At 41.5% G+C, this 18,281-nt stretch overlaps 1 protein-coding gene across 3 annotated transcripts in view; it reads right to left on the reverse strand.

Moving 5' to 3' along the window:
• The window catches only part of pgs1 (phosphatidylglycerophosphate synthase 1), a 55,068-nt gene that overhangs the window by 15,214 nt on the left and 21,573 nt on the right, over nucleotides 1-18,281 (reverse strand). For 2 of the 3 annotated variants that reach the window (XR_014875824.1, XM_085171143.1), the window contains exons 4-10: nucleotides 13,321-13,420; nucleotides 13,043-13,232; nucleotides 9,904-10,082; nucleotides 6,285-6,484; nucleotides 3,723-4,014; nucleotides 2,386-2,534; nucleotides 2,167-2,287 (exon numbers count right to left, since the gene is read on the reverse strand). Coding sequence is in view for 2 of the 3 variants with exons in the window: in XM_085171143.1 (XP_085027269.1) it covers nucleotides 2,168-2,287; nucleotides 2,386-2,534; nucleotides 3,723-4,014; nucleotides 6,285-6,484; nucleotides 9,904-10,082; nucleotides 13,043-13,232; nucleotides 13,321-13,420 (1,230 nt within the window). In the remaining variant the exon portion in view is untranslated. Of the gene's footprint in view, nucleotides 1-2,166; nucleotides 2,288-2,385; nucleotides 2,535-3,722; nucleotides 4,015-6,284; nucleotides 6,485-9,903; nucleotides 10,083-13,042; nucleotides 13,233-13,320; nucleotides 13,421-15,534; nucleotides 15,957-18,281 lie in introns of those variants that run through there. The other variant, XM_085171144.1, reaches the window with a different exon arrangement.

Below are 18,281 nucleotides of genomic sequence, written 5' to 3' on the forward strand. Positions count from 1 at the left end.
TATCAAATCATCACCATAACACCACGATGACTCACTCAGCGGTGAATCAGCCGGCACGCTGTCCCTGCTCTCACTTTGGTGATTTGGGCTGCTGGGAAGGCGAGGACGGGACCTGCGATTTGGGAGTCACCGCAATGACTGCAGGCATTTCGAAGAAGCCGCAGCCTGTTTTACTCGTGCGTGTGTGTCTGTAAATAATGGTTGGGGCTATATTTTGTCTACTCTTTATTTGCAGACAAACTAAATAAAAAATACTGGAGATGGTGCAGAAAGTAAATCTGCTACAAGGAAATATTCTGTTGTCTTTAATAACCCGATGATACTGATGTTGAATTTTTACATATGTTCCAAAAGTTGGTACATTTTAGTACTTAACCGTCATTTTTCCAGGCAAACAAAGTCATCCTTTCTGCTTCCCCATTCCTCAAATGCAAACACCTCCTTTGTTCTGTTAGAAAAGACGGTGAGCTAAATATCTTTGAGTTTGTCACATAAAACAAACATTTACTGTGGGCAAAAAAAGTAAAAACGTTTTAGGAAACTAGATGCATCGCCCAAAAACATCATCATATTTAATACTTGCATTTGCCAGTGTGCAAATGTATTATAACTGACGCCATATGGATTAAGTAAGACTGTTTAGTCTGCGTGCAGAAAAATATATGAGGCTCAAAATGAGCTTTGGTAATCGCTGTTATTGCAGATGACAGCATGAAGTCAAACCCGAGGTGCGCTGCTAGTTAACGAGGCACACAGATCTAATAACCTCTCTTAACTCATCAAAACAACAACAACAAAAAGCAGTTAGCCAACCAGACAGGTTGTAAGCATGACCGTTTAGATAACACTCAACTTGTTTTGCCTGAGGACTTTTTTTCAAAATGAAAGTTTGCGGAGGTTTTTTTCCCAGCGAGTCTTCAAGAAGAATGCGTTTGAAGTCGTTCAGGAACAGGAAGTTACATTAGAGCTCATCTCAGCTACTGCAGCTTTCCTCTGCAGGCTCAGTGAGAGGTCTCAGGCCTGACATTACAGGTGTGTGGTCAGGGATCAGGAAGCAACCTGTGACATTAACCTGTGACAGGGTTAATTTGTCACGCAGGCCAGAAGTGGAGCATCACGCATCAAGTGATCTGCTTGAAGCTCTAACATTTACAGAGGTTTATTTCCAAGTCTTCGACATCATCTTCCTTCCTTCCGTGTATCCATGTCACAGAGGAATCAATCGAAGCAGAGACATGCAGATCTCCTTCTCCCTGGTTACCTTGGGGGACACAACGGCGTTCCCAAGCCAGGAGAGATATACTCTCTCCAGCATGTTGTGGATCTGCCCCGGGGCCTCCTCATGGTAGGACATGCCGTAAGCACATCATCTAGGAGGTTCCCTAAAGCCATCTTAGTCAGGTCTTCAACCTCTACGGTTCACCAACCCTTCAGAGCAGTTTCACTCTTTCAGTCTCTGCCCAGAGCTCGTGGCCACAGGCGAGGGGCAGGAGCGTAGATCACCCAGTAAATTGACAGCTTTGCTTACCTTTTTCACCACTACAGATTGTGGTTTTGATCAATACACTAGATTGCCCACTTTAATGTTTAAGGTTTGTATAAAATTATCAGCTTCTAAAAGCTTTTATTTGACAATCTGAACTTTCAGATGAGTCATTCGGAGCCAACTTCCTCTATAAACGCTGGATTTAAGTCCAGTATTCCCTCTCTTTTAGCTCCATTTTCGGCCTCCACCAGCAAAAAACAGCAAACAAATTTATAGAGAGTAGTGAGAAACCCCAAAATAATTAGCCGTATGACTCTAATACAGCAGATTTTTGTGACATATTACATAAACCTTTTGGAGAGGCCTAAAAATAGTCAATCCTAAAAGAGTGTTTTGGAGCACAATAGCCGCTTTTCTTACTTTCTTTTGGCCCACAAAGGGCTTCAAGGACAATGTGTTTTCATCACTACTCTCCTTGATATTGACTAACACCCACAATAAATTGTTATTATTTATATTTTACTCTACCCTGTTCTCTCGCAGCAAAATTGGACTCTTTTTTTGTCTCCCACAAAAATGAAAATAAGCTGCAATAAAGTGAAATCATCCTTTTAATGAACTCAAAACTAAATTTTAATGAGTTTTCATGTGTAGTGAGTTGTGCACGTGTGTGGCTGCACCTCAGAAGAAGTTCTTGATGAGTGGCGTGACCAGTTTCACCCACAGTTTAACGTGGCGGTCGGGCCGCTCGAACGTAGAGGTGGACACTTCAGTGGAGCGCCGGTACAACATCTCCTGCTCCTGGGAGTTTAAAACGCAGGTGTTCGATCAGTTACGCAGACTTACACATTCATTCATCATCATGTCTGGCTGTGGTTTGTGGAAAATAAAGAGCCGACCTCCTGCAGCTGGCTCTGCAGCTCCTCATTCTCCGTTACTATGGCAATCTGGGCCTCCAGGTCACGGTGAACCGAGCGGTAACCGAAATTAGGGGAGCCAATTAGAGTGAGGCAAGGCTGATCCTGCCCCTGGAGGTAATACCACAGACCTGTGAGAGAGGAGAAAAGGAGTGAGCCAGCGAGGAGGTAATGCTTCAGAGAGCCGTTTCCAGCAGAGATTTCTGCCGGCCTAAACCACAACTAAAAGGAAGCACATGCAGAAATCCCCAGAGCAGATCCAAAACCCCAAAATATGAGAGAGAGTGAGTGTGCATCCTCGTCCCGAGGCTACAACATAGTGACTGTACAAGCCCTCGTCTCTCACGCTACATACCGCTGCGACCACAAGAAGAACAGCAGAGGAGGCAGAACAGCGAGAGTAATGTGTTTTATTATTTTCACTGAGACAAATACAGCTCATCTACACGTCCAGTCCTGGCTTAACTCGCAAAATCTCATCAGATGTTGATCCGCGGGTATTTTTTTGCATGTGAGGGGGGGAAAGAAAAAAAAATTGCAATCATACTGAACAGTTCTTTCCATTTGTCAAGGGATAAATCCATTTATTTTGGACATATTAGTGGAAAATAAAAGGAGAAAAACGGGCTGAATGTAGTCCAAACTCTGGCATGTTCTCATAATGCAATCAAACATTTGAGATGCACTTGATCTGTCCTTTTATAACAATGAAAAAAAGTGGAAGGATCTCTTCAGGATGTTAAGTTTGCTCCTTTTTCGGGACTAATAAAAGCGAGGCTAACCCTTCAACTGCAGTTCCTTCAATGAACACTTGAAAAAGGAGTCTGTCCAATTTCAGCACCGGAGTGAATCAGGTTTCATGGATTTAACAGATAAATAGGGCCTGCATTGACGTACAGCCCATCTAAAAAAAAATAATAATAATAATTTGAAATTCTAATATTGTGTTACTCAAGCACTAATTAGCAGATGTGTGTGTGTGAATGGCTGGATCATCAACAAATGGCACAGCTGAGTTTGGGGGAGGCTACATTACTGTCCACAAATCTTGATCCACCCTCATTTCTTGAAATGTTTCTTCCAAGACTTCCAGACTTTCTTGGGATTTTTAAAGTGCTCTTGAGCAACGGTTCTCCAGGCTTCTGAAAGCCTTTTGTTATCCCAGGAATTAAGTTAAGTCACTTAATACTGACTTATGAATCATTCAAACATAAAAAGGCAACCAAGAACAAACAATTTGGCAAAGAACCAATTAGGCTCTTTGGCTTAAGACTTTCGCACATTACTGTATAAAGTATATGTAGTTTAGTGTCGCTCACCTTTAGCGTGGAAGGTCCACTCTGGTCGGTGGTACTCATGCAGGTGTACCCTCTCCTGCTGGCCCCCCTGGCACACCCGTTTGTAAAACTGCCTGGCGATGTGAGTGTACGCTGCAGGGATTGCTCCAGCGATGCCCTTGGCCCCAAAGAACCCATTGACCTCGGGGGAGGCGGTGAGGATACGGTAACTGGCTCCAGCCTTGAGCACCAGCCGCATGTACGCCCGGGTCAGATTGAAGTAACCCGATGTGAGAAACACAGTAGACTCGGGACCAGCATCGGTCAGCAGACGCTGGAGGGATGACGAGAGAAAGGAAGTGAAGAAAAACCCCAATTTTCCTTTATTTTATTCAGCTGCCTACATAGACAGTCTGTTAATGACACAAAAACCTGGTTATCATTTCATTTCCTTTCTTGTTTACTCTACAAACAATAATAATACAATAGTTAACTAACAGATCCAATTCTTCAGGGAAGGCTTTCCACAAAGTTTAGGAGTTTAAGAGGTCTGACACTGACGTTGCCTCGCAGTCCCTGAAAGGTGTTCTGCCAGGGTGAGTTCAGGACTCTGGTGTGGAAGAAGTTGACTGGCCTGCACAAACTCACTGATCCATTTCTTTAATGACCTTTGGTTGGTGCACTGGTGCGCAGTCATGTTGGAACAGGAAGGCGCCATCCAACTGTTCCCACAAAAATCACAGCGCCACGTTGGAATTCACTGAGCTCCTGAGAGAGACCAACTCTTCATGAACGTTTGTTCAAATGGAAGACTGCGTTCTTCCATTTGCGCAACATCTCTAAAATTAGAAATATCCTGTCTCAGAGTGACGCTGAAAAACTAGTTCATGCATTTATTACTTCCAGGCTGGACTACTGCAATTCATTATTATCAGGATGTCCAAAAAACTCACTGAAAAGCCTTCAGTTAATCCAAAATGCTGCAGCAAGAGTACTGACAGGGACTAGAAAGAGAGAGCATATTTCTCCTGTTTTGGCTTCCCTTCACTGGCTTCCTGTTAAATCCAGAATTGAATTCAAAATCCTGCTCCTCACATACAAGGTCTTAAATAATCAGGCCCCATCTTATCTTAATGACCTTGTAGTACCATATCACCCTATTAGAGCACTTCGCTCCCACTCTGCAGGCCTACTTGTTGTTCCTAGAGTATTTAAAAGTAGAATGGGAGGGAGAGCCTTCAGTTTTCAGGCCCCTCTTCTGTGGAACCAGCTTCCAGTTTGGATTCGGGAGACAGACACTATCTCTACTTTTAAGATTAGGCTTAAAACTTTCCTTTTTGCTAAAGCATATAGTTAGGGCTGGACCAGGTGACCCTGAATCCTCCCTTAGTTATGCTGCAATAGATGTAGGCTGCCGGGGGATTCCCATGATGCATTGAGTTTTTCCTTTCCAGTCACCTTTCTCACTCACTATGTGTTAATAGACCTCTCTGTATTGAATCATATCTGTTATTAACCTCTGTCTCTCTTCCACAGCATGTCTTTTATCCTGTCTTCCTTCTCTCACCCCAACAGGTCGCAGCAGATGGCCGCCCCTCCCTGAGCCTGGTTCTGCCGGAGGTTTCTTCCTGTTAAAAGGGAGTTTTTCCTTCCCACTGTCGCCAAAGTGCTTGCTCATAGGGGGTCATATGATTGTTGGGCTTTTCTCTGTATCTATGAAGCGCCTTGAGGCGACATTTGTTGTGATTTGGCGCTATATAAATAAAATTGAATTGAATTGAATTGAATAGAAGCAGCCTTCATGCCTAGGTGCTTGACTTCATGCACCTGTGGCCATGAAAGTGACTGGAACAGCTGAATTCAATGATTTGGATGGATGAGTGAATACTTCTGGCAATATAGATATCACAACATGAGGAGTGGCTTGAGACTTTTGCACAGTAGTGCATATTTTATTTTATAACCTACCATAAAAACTTTGTACTGAAAATATGCAAACCGCTCATCCAAACAACCTCAAATTCAACACTGCACTTTCTCAGCTTTCCATCAATACACCCATTATGCCTGAAGTGTATCAGGCTGACAGACAATGATTTCTCTAATTATTCGTAGAATGAAATTCATTTTTATTGCTGGTAATGGATTCATAATGTCAGGAACCTGATAAGAGTTTCCTTATTGTTCAGCTCTGACTTTATTATTACTTACATTTATTGGTGGCTGAATTACAGTATATTGCGCTAGCAATCATTTTATTATATTTATTCCCAGAATATGTGACTATGAAACAAATAATTATCCTTGATTTATGGTTTAGTAGTCATGTATCATTTTATTAGTCATCTGCACAAAACATGTAATGAGTGGAGGGTTCATCCACGCTCACAATGGCCCTTTGGGTGGCATCTAAATATAATCAGCGTTTACAGAAACAAGCAATGAGTCGGGTAATTACAATGACAGAAATATGCATTTATTTCTTTTATTTCAGACCACGCGATAACCAAAAATGGCTTCAATTCCTGAAGAATTGAAACCGTAAAAAGCAAAAAGTTCATTTTAACTACAGATGTACAGATCAGATGAGGTGTTGAGGCTCACCTGTGTGACCTGCTCGTCCACTCTGATGCCAAGAGGTTTCATCTGCACCAGGGGGAACACCCAGGTGTCCTCCTCCACCTCGCTCATCCCCTCATCCTCAGAGTCCTCCGACTGGTTCAGAAGCCGCTGCCTAATATGGGCCGAGTTTACAACCTCCATAATCCGCTTCCTCGCCACTGCCGAGAACTCTTGCCGGTTGCCTAGTTGCCATAGAGATACAGTAGGAGTGAGTGTGGAGCTAGAGGACTGCAAGTGGGAGACGGGTCAGCCTGATCTCTGGGTCACAGTGTTCTCGGTCGTGTGGTCGTGGTACTCATGTTGTAGGGGAATAGAGTCAGTTATACAGTGACACTGTGATACACCAACAACCTTTCTGAATGACAATTTTTCACGAATAACATTTAAAAAATGCTTAAGGTTGGATCGGGGATGTCAAACTCACTTTACATCATGGGTCACATACAGCTTTGTCTTAAAGTGGTCCAGAAAGGTGAAAATCCCTTTTCTGTCAATGTAAAGTAGTTTAACTGCACATTTAATCCCTGCAAATCCTCAATGCAAGAAAAAGAAGTGCGATATCATGAGTAAGTCTGTGTAGGATCTCAGTTATCCAGGTCATGACAGTCTAAGAAGCTTAGAAAGAAAGCGAATGGACTTTTTAAAAGTTTCGTGAAGATGTTTCACCTCACATCCGAGAAGCTTCTTTGTATTTAAGCCCGAGTGGGAGTTGTCCCTTAAGATTACAGATGGATTAAAGAAAGGAGTAAAAGAAGCCATCTATGTCCACTGTGAACGATCATCTTTGAACAGATGAGGTTGCTTACGACAACAACTCTCTGCCACATACTTTTAAGATCCCTTCCCAGACGCCTCAACCCCCACTCACGTCAGGTGATCTCAGTAGGTCACTTGATAGGGTGAAGCAAGGCCTCACAATGGTTTCAGCTGAAACCTCTGCTCATAATGGCCCACGCCTTTTGTCACATCTTGGCTCATGTCGTGAGGCACATGATTAATAGAGGGTCAACAACTCCCTTAAGGGACAACTCCCACTAGGGATTAAATACCTGGGATTCTCCCGCATTTGGTTTTAGAACTGAAGAAGCTTCTCAAAGGATAGGTGAAATGTCCAGTCACTTTCTTTCCAAGCTCCTTAAATTTCAGGAGTGCATCTCAGTTTTTCTGCACGATAAAGAAGTGCTGCTGTAATTAATGAAAGAAATCTGTCAGCACGACTCTTTAGGCTTAAATTGTAAATAATAAATATTTAAAATTACAGAAAAGGTTCTGTCAGCTCATTGCCCAGACTGAATTATAAATTTAGAAACTTTTTGTTAACTCAGAGAAAAGCTGCTATTTTATTTATTTATATATTTTACTGTGGACACAATCTAAAAAACACATCTGTTGTTTTTGCCAGGCCAATTCTGGCCCCTGGTTTAAATAAACAGTGCGGAAAGAGTTAAAAGTGATGGCTATATTCATGCTAAGTATTCAAAATTGAGTAGGCAGAGCTTCCAGCTACGCCACATTATCAGCAATCCCAGCCTTTTAAAATGGATTCACAGTCATGAACGGCACAAAACATTGGAGACATCACCCATCGGTTTGTGACGATCTCTGTTTGCCAAGACCGGGGCCGAGGGTTGTTTTCCTGTAAAACCTTTCTGCAACCAAAATGATCGCCACCCAGTGATCATTTTAAAAAAAATTCAAATTTAAGTCACTTCACTTTTCGCACTCGAAAGTCCATCTTTTATACCATTTAGGTTTCCTGCATTAAATTTACAGCGCAGGCATGGAGCTCCAAACCGACTTCCACCTAAAAGAACATTTAAACTCGCCTACATCTTTCCAGCTCTCCGATATGAGACACTGAAATAGATTTCATTAAAACTGAGTTAAATCACAGCACTCATTTCAGTCTCTTGCCTACGGAGTCGTTAGCTTAACGCTGACACTTTTTTAATTTTGAGGGCTGCTTTCCATTTTAGGACATCAGGGGAGGACTGAGATCGTGGGCCAGTTCACAGAGCAAAATGATACAACGTGTCCAAACATTGAAGCTTTGCACTTCCTCTCTAAAAGCTTGCACTGCAACCATAACACTGCAAAACCTGAGCTTTTATAATGATCCATTTAGGCCATGTTCACATTGTTCTTACGGTTTTATACTTTTTTTTTTTTTTATTGTACTATTTGTATGATCATTTTTATTATTTTACAGGGAGATTGTTTATATCAGAGAATTTGCAGATTTAATTTAGTTTATAAATTTTTTTATTTATTTATTTATGTATGTATATATTTGGGAGGTACTCAGAGTAAAGGAGCCATTTAAGGAGGCTTGAGGATCTGACTGAGATGCCTCTTGGACAAGGTGTCCTAAGCATGTCCCCAGAAGGCCCCAGGTAGACCTGGGACATATTGGAGAGGTTATGCCTGTCGGCTGGCCTGGGAACTCCCAAGTTCCCCTGGATGAGCTGGAGGAGGTCTTGAGGTCTTTGCTTAGGCTGCTACTCCCCTGACGCGGGTAGAAAAAGGATGGATGTATGGCTGCACCTTGCAGAAAAAGTAGCTAAAAGTCACAGGCACACAGCTGGCACTGAAGAAGAACCTGCTATTTAAAACCATTTATGGGCAGCCAATCAGAAGAAAGCTGGCTTAAAGAGAGGAGAGCTTGTTTCAGATAAAGGATGAACTGAGGGGCAGCACTCAGTGTGAGTATTTTGAAATGTGAATCATGCAAAGTTACTCTAGTACAAGGATAAAATTATGGAGCAGGAAATTAATGTAATAGGCCCCCTTTTTGGAGTTCCTTATATCAACAACCACACTCGTGTGAACACATTAGCTGGAAAGCTCCTGCAGTCTGTTTGTGCCATTCCTCTGATAACACCAAATGCATGTTGCTCATCCTTGTGTTAGGACAGATGACCCTACAGGTGAGCAACCTGCATGACGTGAGCCTTTAAACAGTCTTTAAATCATCAGTTATCACCTTCTGCCTGCAGACAAACATACTTTTTCTTTTAACGCCATTCTTACGATCAATAACAAATCTCATCAGTCATCTTCACAAATGTCTTTCACTAGAATTTCTCCAGTGTCTGTGTGTGTGTGCGCGCACCCCCACGTGCGTGTTTGTGAATTAATTATGTGTGTGTATCAGTTCCCATTTCATATCTTCTTCCAGCAACACTGTGACATCACAACTCTATTCCTGGTGTTCGTTTCCATGGCGGTCCAGTCCTGCAGACATGATGTCATTCATCCCTCAAACGAACATCCTGGCAGCCTGCACTCCAGTTACGGACACACTGTACAAATATGTGTGCGTGTGCATGTGCGTGTGGACAAAACCCTGACAGTTTCACATCCGGCTCCATGGCTAGCCAACCGCAAGAGCTCGCTCTACATCTTCCTCACTGTACTCTCACAGAGCTCTCCTCCCTGGCCTGCATCTGGCTTGTCTAAGCTTTCAAGCTCCATTAGCAAACTCCTGGAGTTGAAAACTGGCTGCAAGTGAGCATGGAGTGTCACATGCTGTCAAAACATGCTGAGGGTAAACATCTGTCTTTGTGCACAGGCCAGGGATACAGGAGTGTTCGGTTTCTACCTTTGTACGGGTGCACCATGCCCTCGAGCATGGTGACCGAGTCGTCGGGCTGGAGCTGCAGGGAGACGTCTCCCACGGCCTCCACCAGGTCGGAGAAGAAGTCGGCGACCTCCCTGCAGTTCTCCAGCAGCACGTACCGGTCCTGTCTGTTGGTGAAATACGAGTCGCTCAGGTTGGCCCTGAAACACAAGATCCGGGAAAAGTAAGAGTAGAGAAGGAGGAATAAGGAAGCTAGTGCAGGGGTGGGGGATCTTATCTTATTGAAATTTGGTCATATGAATATTTTTCTGAAACTGTGTTCATTCAAGAGGAAGGGTGGTGCCATTCAAGTGAAATCAACACATCAATTATCATGTACTCACGAAAGGAAACTGAGACAAAAGCCTCTAAAGCTGCGTATTCTTCTTAGCTTTAGCTTTTTTAAAAAGAGGTGGCAGACACAGCCTTAACGGGGGTCCAATTCATTTCATTTGATACCCAATTCAAAATAATCCTCGATTATTCTGTACCAGGCTTTGGAGCAGCCAATCACAAAGCCATTTTAGCCCTCTCCACCCATGCTTTTAGCCAACGGTTTGTAAGTTGAGCTGAGTCACACAGCTGCTTATTCACAACATCTCCCAGTTCTGATTAAAGGATGCAACATTACCGGTGCGGCTTTATGAGTTATTAACACAGGATTAATTGTGACAGCCCAACATGTCGTTAATCGTCAGTAAAAGTTTTTCGTGGGCCCAACTTAACCTGCAGGAGCGTCTTGTGGAACGTGCTTTGCTGCCAAGGAGGAAATGAACAGACCGCTTGTTAGAATGGACACAAAGAATGTCACGACTTCTTTAATGCACCGACACTGGCGCAGTGCCAACGTCCTCCATACTTTTATTGGAAATTTTCTGTATATTTATTGTGAAATGGGAAACGCATCTTCCTATTTCCAGTAAAACTTTAGGGACTCTGAACAAGATCACACACGACAGACAGGAGATAGGAGAAGGGCGGGTTCAAATATATGAAACTGCCAAAACGTCTTATATCACATCAATATGAGGTGCCTAGAAAGAGACAAGCCCTCGGGGTCAAGACTCGTCAACAGAGACTAATACTTGGAAACATTCCTCAGGATTTAAGTGGAAATATCTTCAAAGGTCATCATCATGAAATATCTTCAAAGGGGCAAGGATTCTTGTTTTAAAGAAGTGAGAAACTTCTATCAAATAAATGCCAAACACCTCGAAATGTGTCTGAAATCAACAGGTTATAACGACTTAATTTTTTTTTTAAAAAGACCTGCATTAATTAACATGAAACACAAGATTCACCTGCGTGGTAACAAAACGCAACAGTCGCAGCTGTAAATATGTTTTAGTCGGTTTACATGGTGGAAGTAAAGAACGGCGCTTCGCGTATCCTTTGTTTGTTTTAATGTTATGTTTCCAAAATCCCAGCGATGTTGATTCTCCATTTCACAGCCGTAAGTTGCATCTGCATGTACTGAAATATGACTACATTACAAACTTATCCTGACAGAGTGCATCCCAGACAAAAGATGAGCCTTGGTAACAAAACGTAGCTATAAAGGAGCCCTGTCATATGCGGCTACTTGTCTTGTTTAGCCAACGTTAAACTGGTGCAGCAGATTATAAAGCTAAGACATCCTTGTTAACCCACACATGATTCATTTTTGTACTTAACAACAACAAAAATTGAGTGCACTGTACATACAGCACTGTGCAAAGGCTTTAGGCCACCACCCATTTCTTTATATTTTAATAGGAAAAAAGCAGAGTGATTTAGTAGAACACACATGGAGGTATAATATATAAGGCAACAATTCAGTTTGTACCATTGTAACGAGCTTAAAAGTCAGTACCTGTCACCCTCTGTTTATCTTTGGCTTTTTCCTTGATTCAGCTAAAAAATAATAATAATATTGGAGCAATTATGGGTTTTTTGAGTTTTGTTGCAAACAGACTGCTAGTAACCAAGTGCTTAAATATACAATTTAAAATTTGTTCTTTGCTGTGGTTATGTTTAGACAAAACTGGTTCCTCTCTGTTGAGCTAGGGCCCTGTTTATCCTTGAAAGACTAACAGGATCGGTGTGAGATGTCTTAACAAACAAAAACAAAGTTCAGTTATTGTTATTCTATCTGTCTAAAGTATGTAACTGACTTAATTTTCCTGGAATGACCTAAGTGAAGGTAGTAAGGCACTGACAGGCAGTGCGCCAAACCAACATGTCTTGCTTTTCAGTCATAATTGGCACACAGTCACGGTTGCCGTTGGTAACTAAAAGTAAACTAAAAATTAAACCGGGGTTAAAAAATGACTCAGTTGAAACAAAAACATGGTTTTTTTATTAAATTGTCTTTAACATATGCCCGTAGTTACACATTTAGTGTGAGGAGGCTTTGGCGCAGACACTGGGAGGTCATGACTGTGAGTCAACTCCCAGCAAGTATGTTCTCTAGCACTGATTCTGATATTATTATTGACCTCACCAAATGCATATTAAAACTAAAAGTTTAGTTTTTTAATCTAGTTTTTACTTACTAAGAATAACTAAACAAAAGGAAAAATAATAGTAAAAAAAATTCCAAAGTATTGCAACCCTGCATATTAATACATTAGTTAACATTATACGGCGGTGTTTACAATGATGCACAAAGGAGGACAACATTGGATTTTTTAGAACAAAGGGCATCAGGACCCCTTGCTCTCCCTGTTCCTCCTGCACACTAATGCATTACAGTTTTGAGGGTATCATCAAAGTATTGAATAACTGTAATATTTTCACCAATTTGGCAGAATATGTCTATGCTAAACTCCTTTCCTTACTTTCCCCTTAAGCCACAGACTAAGGTCAGCGTGCCATTTTATGTTCTGAAGAGAAATGGACTGGAAACCACAGCAGCACTGTGCCCACTGGCCGTGGAGCAGCTCCCACTGAGCTCCGTTTTCCCCGAATACTGCACGTCACAACAAGCACTGAAAACATTTTTAAGCTAATCCAGTAAGCACCTGCAGCTTGTGAAAACAGGCAGTTGCCTGGAGGTGGAACAACTTTATTTTAAACTTCACTCTGAATTCAAACAAACACACAGGGAGTGTGGAAAAAGGTCATACTGACACCAACATACCCACTGATGATGATGCTGTCATCAAACAGGTAGACTTTGATGTGCTGGACTCCGATGGTCTCGTTGAAGCGCTGGGGGACTAGCAAGCGCAGCAGCCCCCTCAAATCTGGAGTGTGGTACAGAGATACCCTCATCTGAGATGTGAAGCGCTGCAGCAGAGGTAGCAGCATGGTCCTTGAGTTAATCTTTCCTGCACGTGAAACACAAGTCACACAAATACAATCAGGATAATGAGTGGGGAGTTCTGTGCTAACCAAATGCAGGAAACCGCTAACAACCTCGTGATCCGCGTGTGTAGTCAAGCAATACGGAGACTTTCAGGTTTGGAGACTGGCTGTTGTCCTGGGAACGTTGGAGGGCTTCCTCCATACAGTCCACCTTTAAAAAAAACAAAACACACACACACACACACCACAGTTAAAAGAATTCTGCATCAACTTAGCATGTAATTCCTTTAAGAAAGAGTTTAACATGTGATCAAGGGCTGCACAAAAAACCAGACTTCCCTAGGGACTACCATCTGTCAGTTGCATGCTGTAGTTGATTCTGATTACTGTTATTTTTAGTGGTGGTTTACAGTTTCGAATCTTTAGTGAGTGTGCATTTCTCAACACTTGCTACATTTGTCTATGTCAGGAAAGTTTTGACTACAACAGAAGCGTTGTGCTGTGACCCACACTTTTAGAACAGATGCTGTAAGGCACAGAAAATTGTTTTCCAGGGTGACTTGAGTAATGTGTGTTTCAGTAATTCGCTGACGAAGCCTCGAGCTACTACCCTTAAAGTGTGGGATTAAGAGAGATAAGCTCATTTCCATCTAACTCAACACCTACAGAATTTTGCAAGCTTCCCATCTGCCGCTGTATTCACACAAATTACGGGAATTGTGGGAAAGTCCTCCCTGAGAAGATGTGATGATAATAAACGGGTTCACCACAGTGTGTCTTTTGTCCCGTTTCCCTCCCCTCACCACCAACCATCACAGCAGATGGTTGTTCCTCCCTGAGCCTGGTCCTGCTGCAGACTTCTTCCTGTTAAAAGGGAGTTTTTCCTTCCCACTGTTGCCAAGTGCTTGCTCATAGGGGGCTGTCCGATTCTTGGGGTTTACTCTGTATTATTGTAGTGTCTTTACTGTACAATATAAATAAAACTGAATCCCATTTTGATTGTAAATGGATTATCTTTGGATTTGCAGCTGTTTGACAGATGAAATAAAGTATTTAAGGTGTGCCTTCTTACCCAGATCTCCCATGAAAAAGATTTTAATTTAACCTCCTAGGACCTGGCGTCGACATATGTGGACATCACATTTTGGGTTGTCTTGACCACAATATAAAATTTTGCTCTACAAGGGCCTGATATCCTCTTCTCAGAAACTACATCAGGTAAAAAGATAATCCTTTGTTTTTACATTCATCAGGTCCCAATCAACCCAAATAGCAAAGAGAAATTAAAAATGCATGCCATGAAAGCGTTTGGGTCTCAGGAGGTTAAGGAAATTTTCTGGTTAAATATATAAAACAGCCATTTTATGCAGTTCTCGAAACATCAGAGAATATTTTAACCTACTGTAAAGTCACAGAAAAAAAAGGCATTCGTTATGTGCCATTTACAACATTATTTTTTCCCTGGTTCAAGTTAACACTACAGGACAGGGACTAATCGAAAGTTTGACTTTTATCTAAACAATGTTAAGAAATGAGGGAAGCTTTAATGTGGCTCAAAACAGCGTAACCTCTCATCATCTCTCTCATGCTGAGAGTATTTGATATGGGAAAAACCAGCCACCACAAAGAAAGGGAAATACAGCCACAATAACGACAGATTACTTACAGAGTGAGGACATTGGAAGGTGATTCTAAACACCTTTGCTGTGCAAAAAAGAAAAAAAACAACAACAACAAAAAACACTATGAGCAAGCACTTAGTGAGAGTGGGAAGGAAAAACTCCCTGTTAACAGGAAGTAACCTCCGGCACAACCAGGCTCAGAGAGGGGCGGACATCTGGCATGATAGGTTAGAGTGAGTGTAAGAAAACTGCACAGAAAAGCGTTTAATCATTAGTAAAGATTAAAGTTTATTTCTCTATATTTTTTTCTAGGATAACGGGAAAAGTGCAAAATGAAAATGAAACATCCAAACATACATGGAAGCATATAAGCCAAAAATAAATAAATAAAGGTTTGTACAATATTTGGTATGACCACCTTTATTCTTCAAAACAATCTGAACTCTATTAGTTAAGCTTTCCTTTAATTTCTTTAAGTATTCTTCTGGAATATTTTTCTAGTCTTCTTGAAGGGCATTTAAAGCTCTTATTTTTTCTCCTCCCTGTGTTCTCATCCTTTTTTTAATGTCATTTCCAGTGAAAGTTCCAAGATGGAGACACAATACAAGGAAACGGGTTAATGGCAATTGATTAATTCTCAGTATTTATCAAACATCAGCTCCATTTATTGTCCGCTTACTGAGCGTGGGAAAAAATGACTCACCCCTGCACACAAAGAGGAAACGGCTGCTCGACAGAGGACGCCACTGGTGGCAAGCGAAGTCTTTTTTGTGGCCTGCTTGGTATTTGGATCCCTACTGATATGAAACAAGCACTGTTTTACTTCTGCTAAATTGTGCATCTGGTGCCCAAATACATTCACAATGCGTCACCCCGCAGTGTCTGTTTACATGCCAGTAAAACATTTCGCCTTTCCAGTAGAGAGCTCTTTAGGGACCACCAACACTTCCAGCTCTGGAAGTTCCTTGAGGCGTAAATCTGACAATGAGTGGGAGCTCTGAGGAAAAAACGGTTTATTTCTGTGAAGCTGAGAACCAGCATTTTGTTATCATTCTCTGCAAGACTGCCTCAAACGCCTAATACTATTAAATGTAGATTTAAAAAAAAAAAAAAAAAACGGAGTCCTCTATTGCGGTCAATCTTAAGCAGACACACTTAGCCCAGGCCTGCAGACACACACCATGGAGGAGATGTTGCTTTTATGTTTTTTAAGTTAATCTTAAGTTTTGTGCATGTTTCGCACAGGAAACAACTCAACCTGACAGATAAAGGAGGAGCAGCAGAAAGATGGGGGGGGGGGGGCTCATGAGGAAATTAAAAACCTAGAAGCTTTACTGCATTTAATGACACCTGGAAAAATTTAATCTTTATGATTTGAAAACTTTTAAGAGCTAAAGGCCCTCAAGGTTCCTTAAGCTTAATCCAAGATGTGCATTTTTAACATAGACTTCTGTCACAGAGGAAACCATGGCCAGGAAATAAAATAAAAAAGGAGAGTTTTTATATGTTAACAGTTGTGTTGACCAACCAGCTATCCCTTATAGTGTTATTCAGCGACCCAAAATGCACTTTTTCAAGTTTTCTCTTGTGAAAACAGATAAAATATTCAGGGTACTAAAGCTTGCTTCTGTTACTCTACTTCATAGACATTAAATTGCTCCATTTCTGCTGTTTAAACTTTGATATATGCCATGAAACTGATGCTCAAAGTTGGCTGCAAAAAACGTAAAAACCTGTGTTGAACAGAAACGTCTGGCTTTAGGTTGCAACACCTGGGTCGACACCCAATAAAATTACTGCATATTACATAAATCTGCAGATTCTGATGGGCGTCAGGTGGGGCACGCATTGATTTTTGATGGAGTAATCTATCTGTAGGCTACCGTAGCTCTATATTCGGACAAATAACCAAGATTCGTCTTTATCGATTTGTTTGCTGTCGGTTTCCAAACCACTAGATGTGATTTTCTGCATTAAAACTGTACTAATTCATATTCTATGGGATCTGGGGGATACTGGGCTAATTTTACTAGTAGGTTAAAGCTACTTGAGCACAACCAAACCACTGGGAAACAAGTTCTCTGTAGTGATGAATCATGCTTCTCCATGTGGGAGTTCTGGCAGCTTGGCCAATGGTACTTGTCTGACTGCTTTGTGCACAATGTAACGTTTGGTGGAGCGGGGATCATACTGAAGACCAGCACTGGTCTGGCTTTTAGCATTGTCGCCTCACTGTAAGAGGGTTCTGGATTCAAACCTGCCTGTGTGGCACTATGTTCTTTGCTTGTGTGTGTGTGTGTGTGTGTGGTTGTCGTCTGCCTAAGTCGTGCCCCGTTTTTTCCCCTATGACAGCTGGGATCGGCTACAGCGCCTAGCATGCAACGATAGATAAGCCGTCAGGAAGATGAACACTTGACAGCCATGTACTCAAAACTACAAACCATATCTAATTAGTTTTTATTGTAACCTTGTACAGGTACAGATTCCCTCTCTCTCCACCTCCACCTGAATGACTGTGTTCTACCTCATTTTTATTATTCTTTATTTTTGACACTGCACTTAATTTCGTTGTACTTGTTCCATTGAGAATAAAGATTCTGATTCTGATTCCAAGCAAGTGATTTTAAAAATGTTGCCAAAAAAATAACCCTACACAAAAGCCAAAATTATAGAATTATTTGCCCGGTAGCATTGTTGCACGTTCTTTAGATATCTAAATAATATCATTATCACTTTTTTTAACCCTTAAGCAAATATGTGACATTGTGACCACATTTATTATATTTTTTATTTCATTTTTAACGTTTTTCCTTTTCAGTTCCTTTAGTTTCCAGGGTTTATCCTTTATTTCTGGAAAAGATTTTGTTTATTTTTCATTTTTTGAACTGGTATTATTTATATCTATGTTTACTAGTTTGCCATCCTCTTGTCCAATGCTTGACTCTTTAATGCCTCCTATAAACCAAAGGAATAACGGGAAAGCTTATCTGCAAGTGCAAATGCAGGAAACAAAATACTCTAGCCTAAAATCTACAACTATAAGCACGCTGCATAACTTTTTCAAGATAAACATGCCTTGCCCTCAAATATCAGATTGTTCCCATTGGCTGCACCACAACTTAAGTAAATATGCTCTCCAGGCGTGACCGAATACCATCTAGTCTGTGCCGAGCCTGGGATCAGGGTTGCGTTGGTGTATTCAGGCTTTACGTTGAAACTGCACCTGATATTTGCATTCCTTTGTCTAAACCAAAGAACAGACTCACATTTTTGCACTGCATGCACTTCAGTTCATCGAGTCCAATTTCAAGCAAACCCAGGCTTGAAAATAAAAACGTATTGACTCACATTTCTAGTAATCCATCATCCTGTGAGGTTACAGAGTTTGGCAGCACTCACAGCTGATCCCAATGCTTTTAACTGTAATTAAGCATGCTGGCTTGTCTGTGC

Source organism: Neolamprologus multifasciatus, chromosome 8 (genome assembly GCF_963576455.1).
Source record: "Neolamprologus multifasciatus chromosome 8, fNeoMul1.2, whole genome shotgun sequence".
In the NCBI taxonomy this organism is placed as follows: Eukaryota; Metazoa; Chordata; class Actinopteri; order Cichliformes; family Cichlidae; genus Neolamprologus; species Neolamprologus multifasciatus.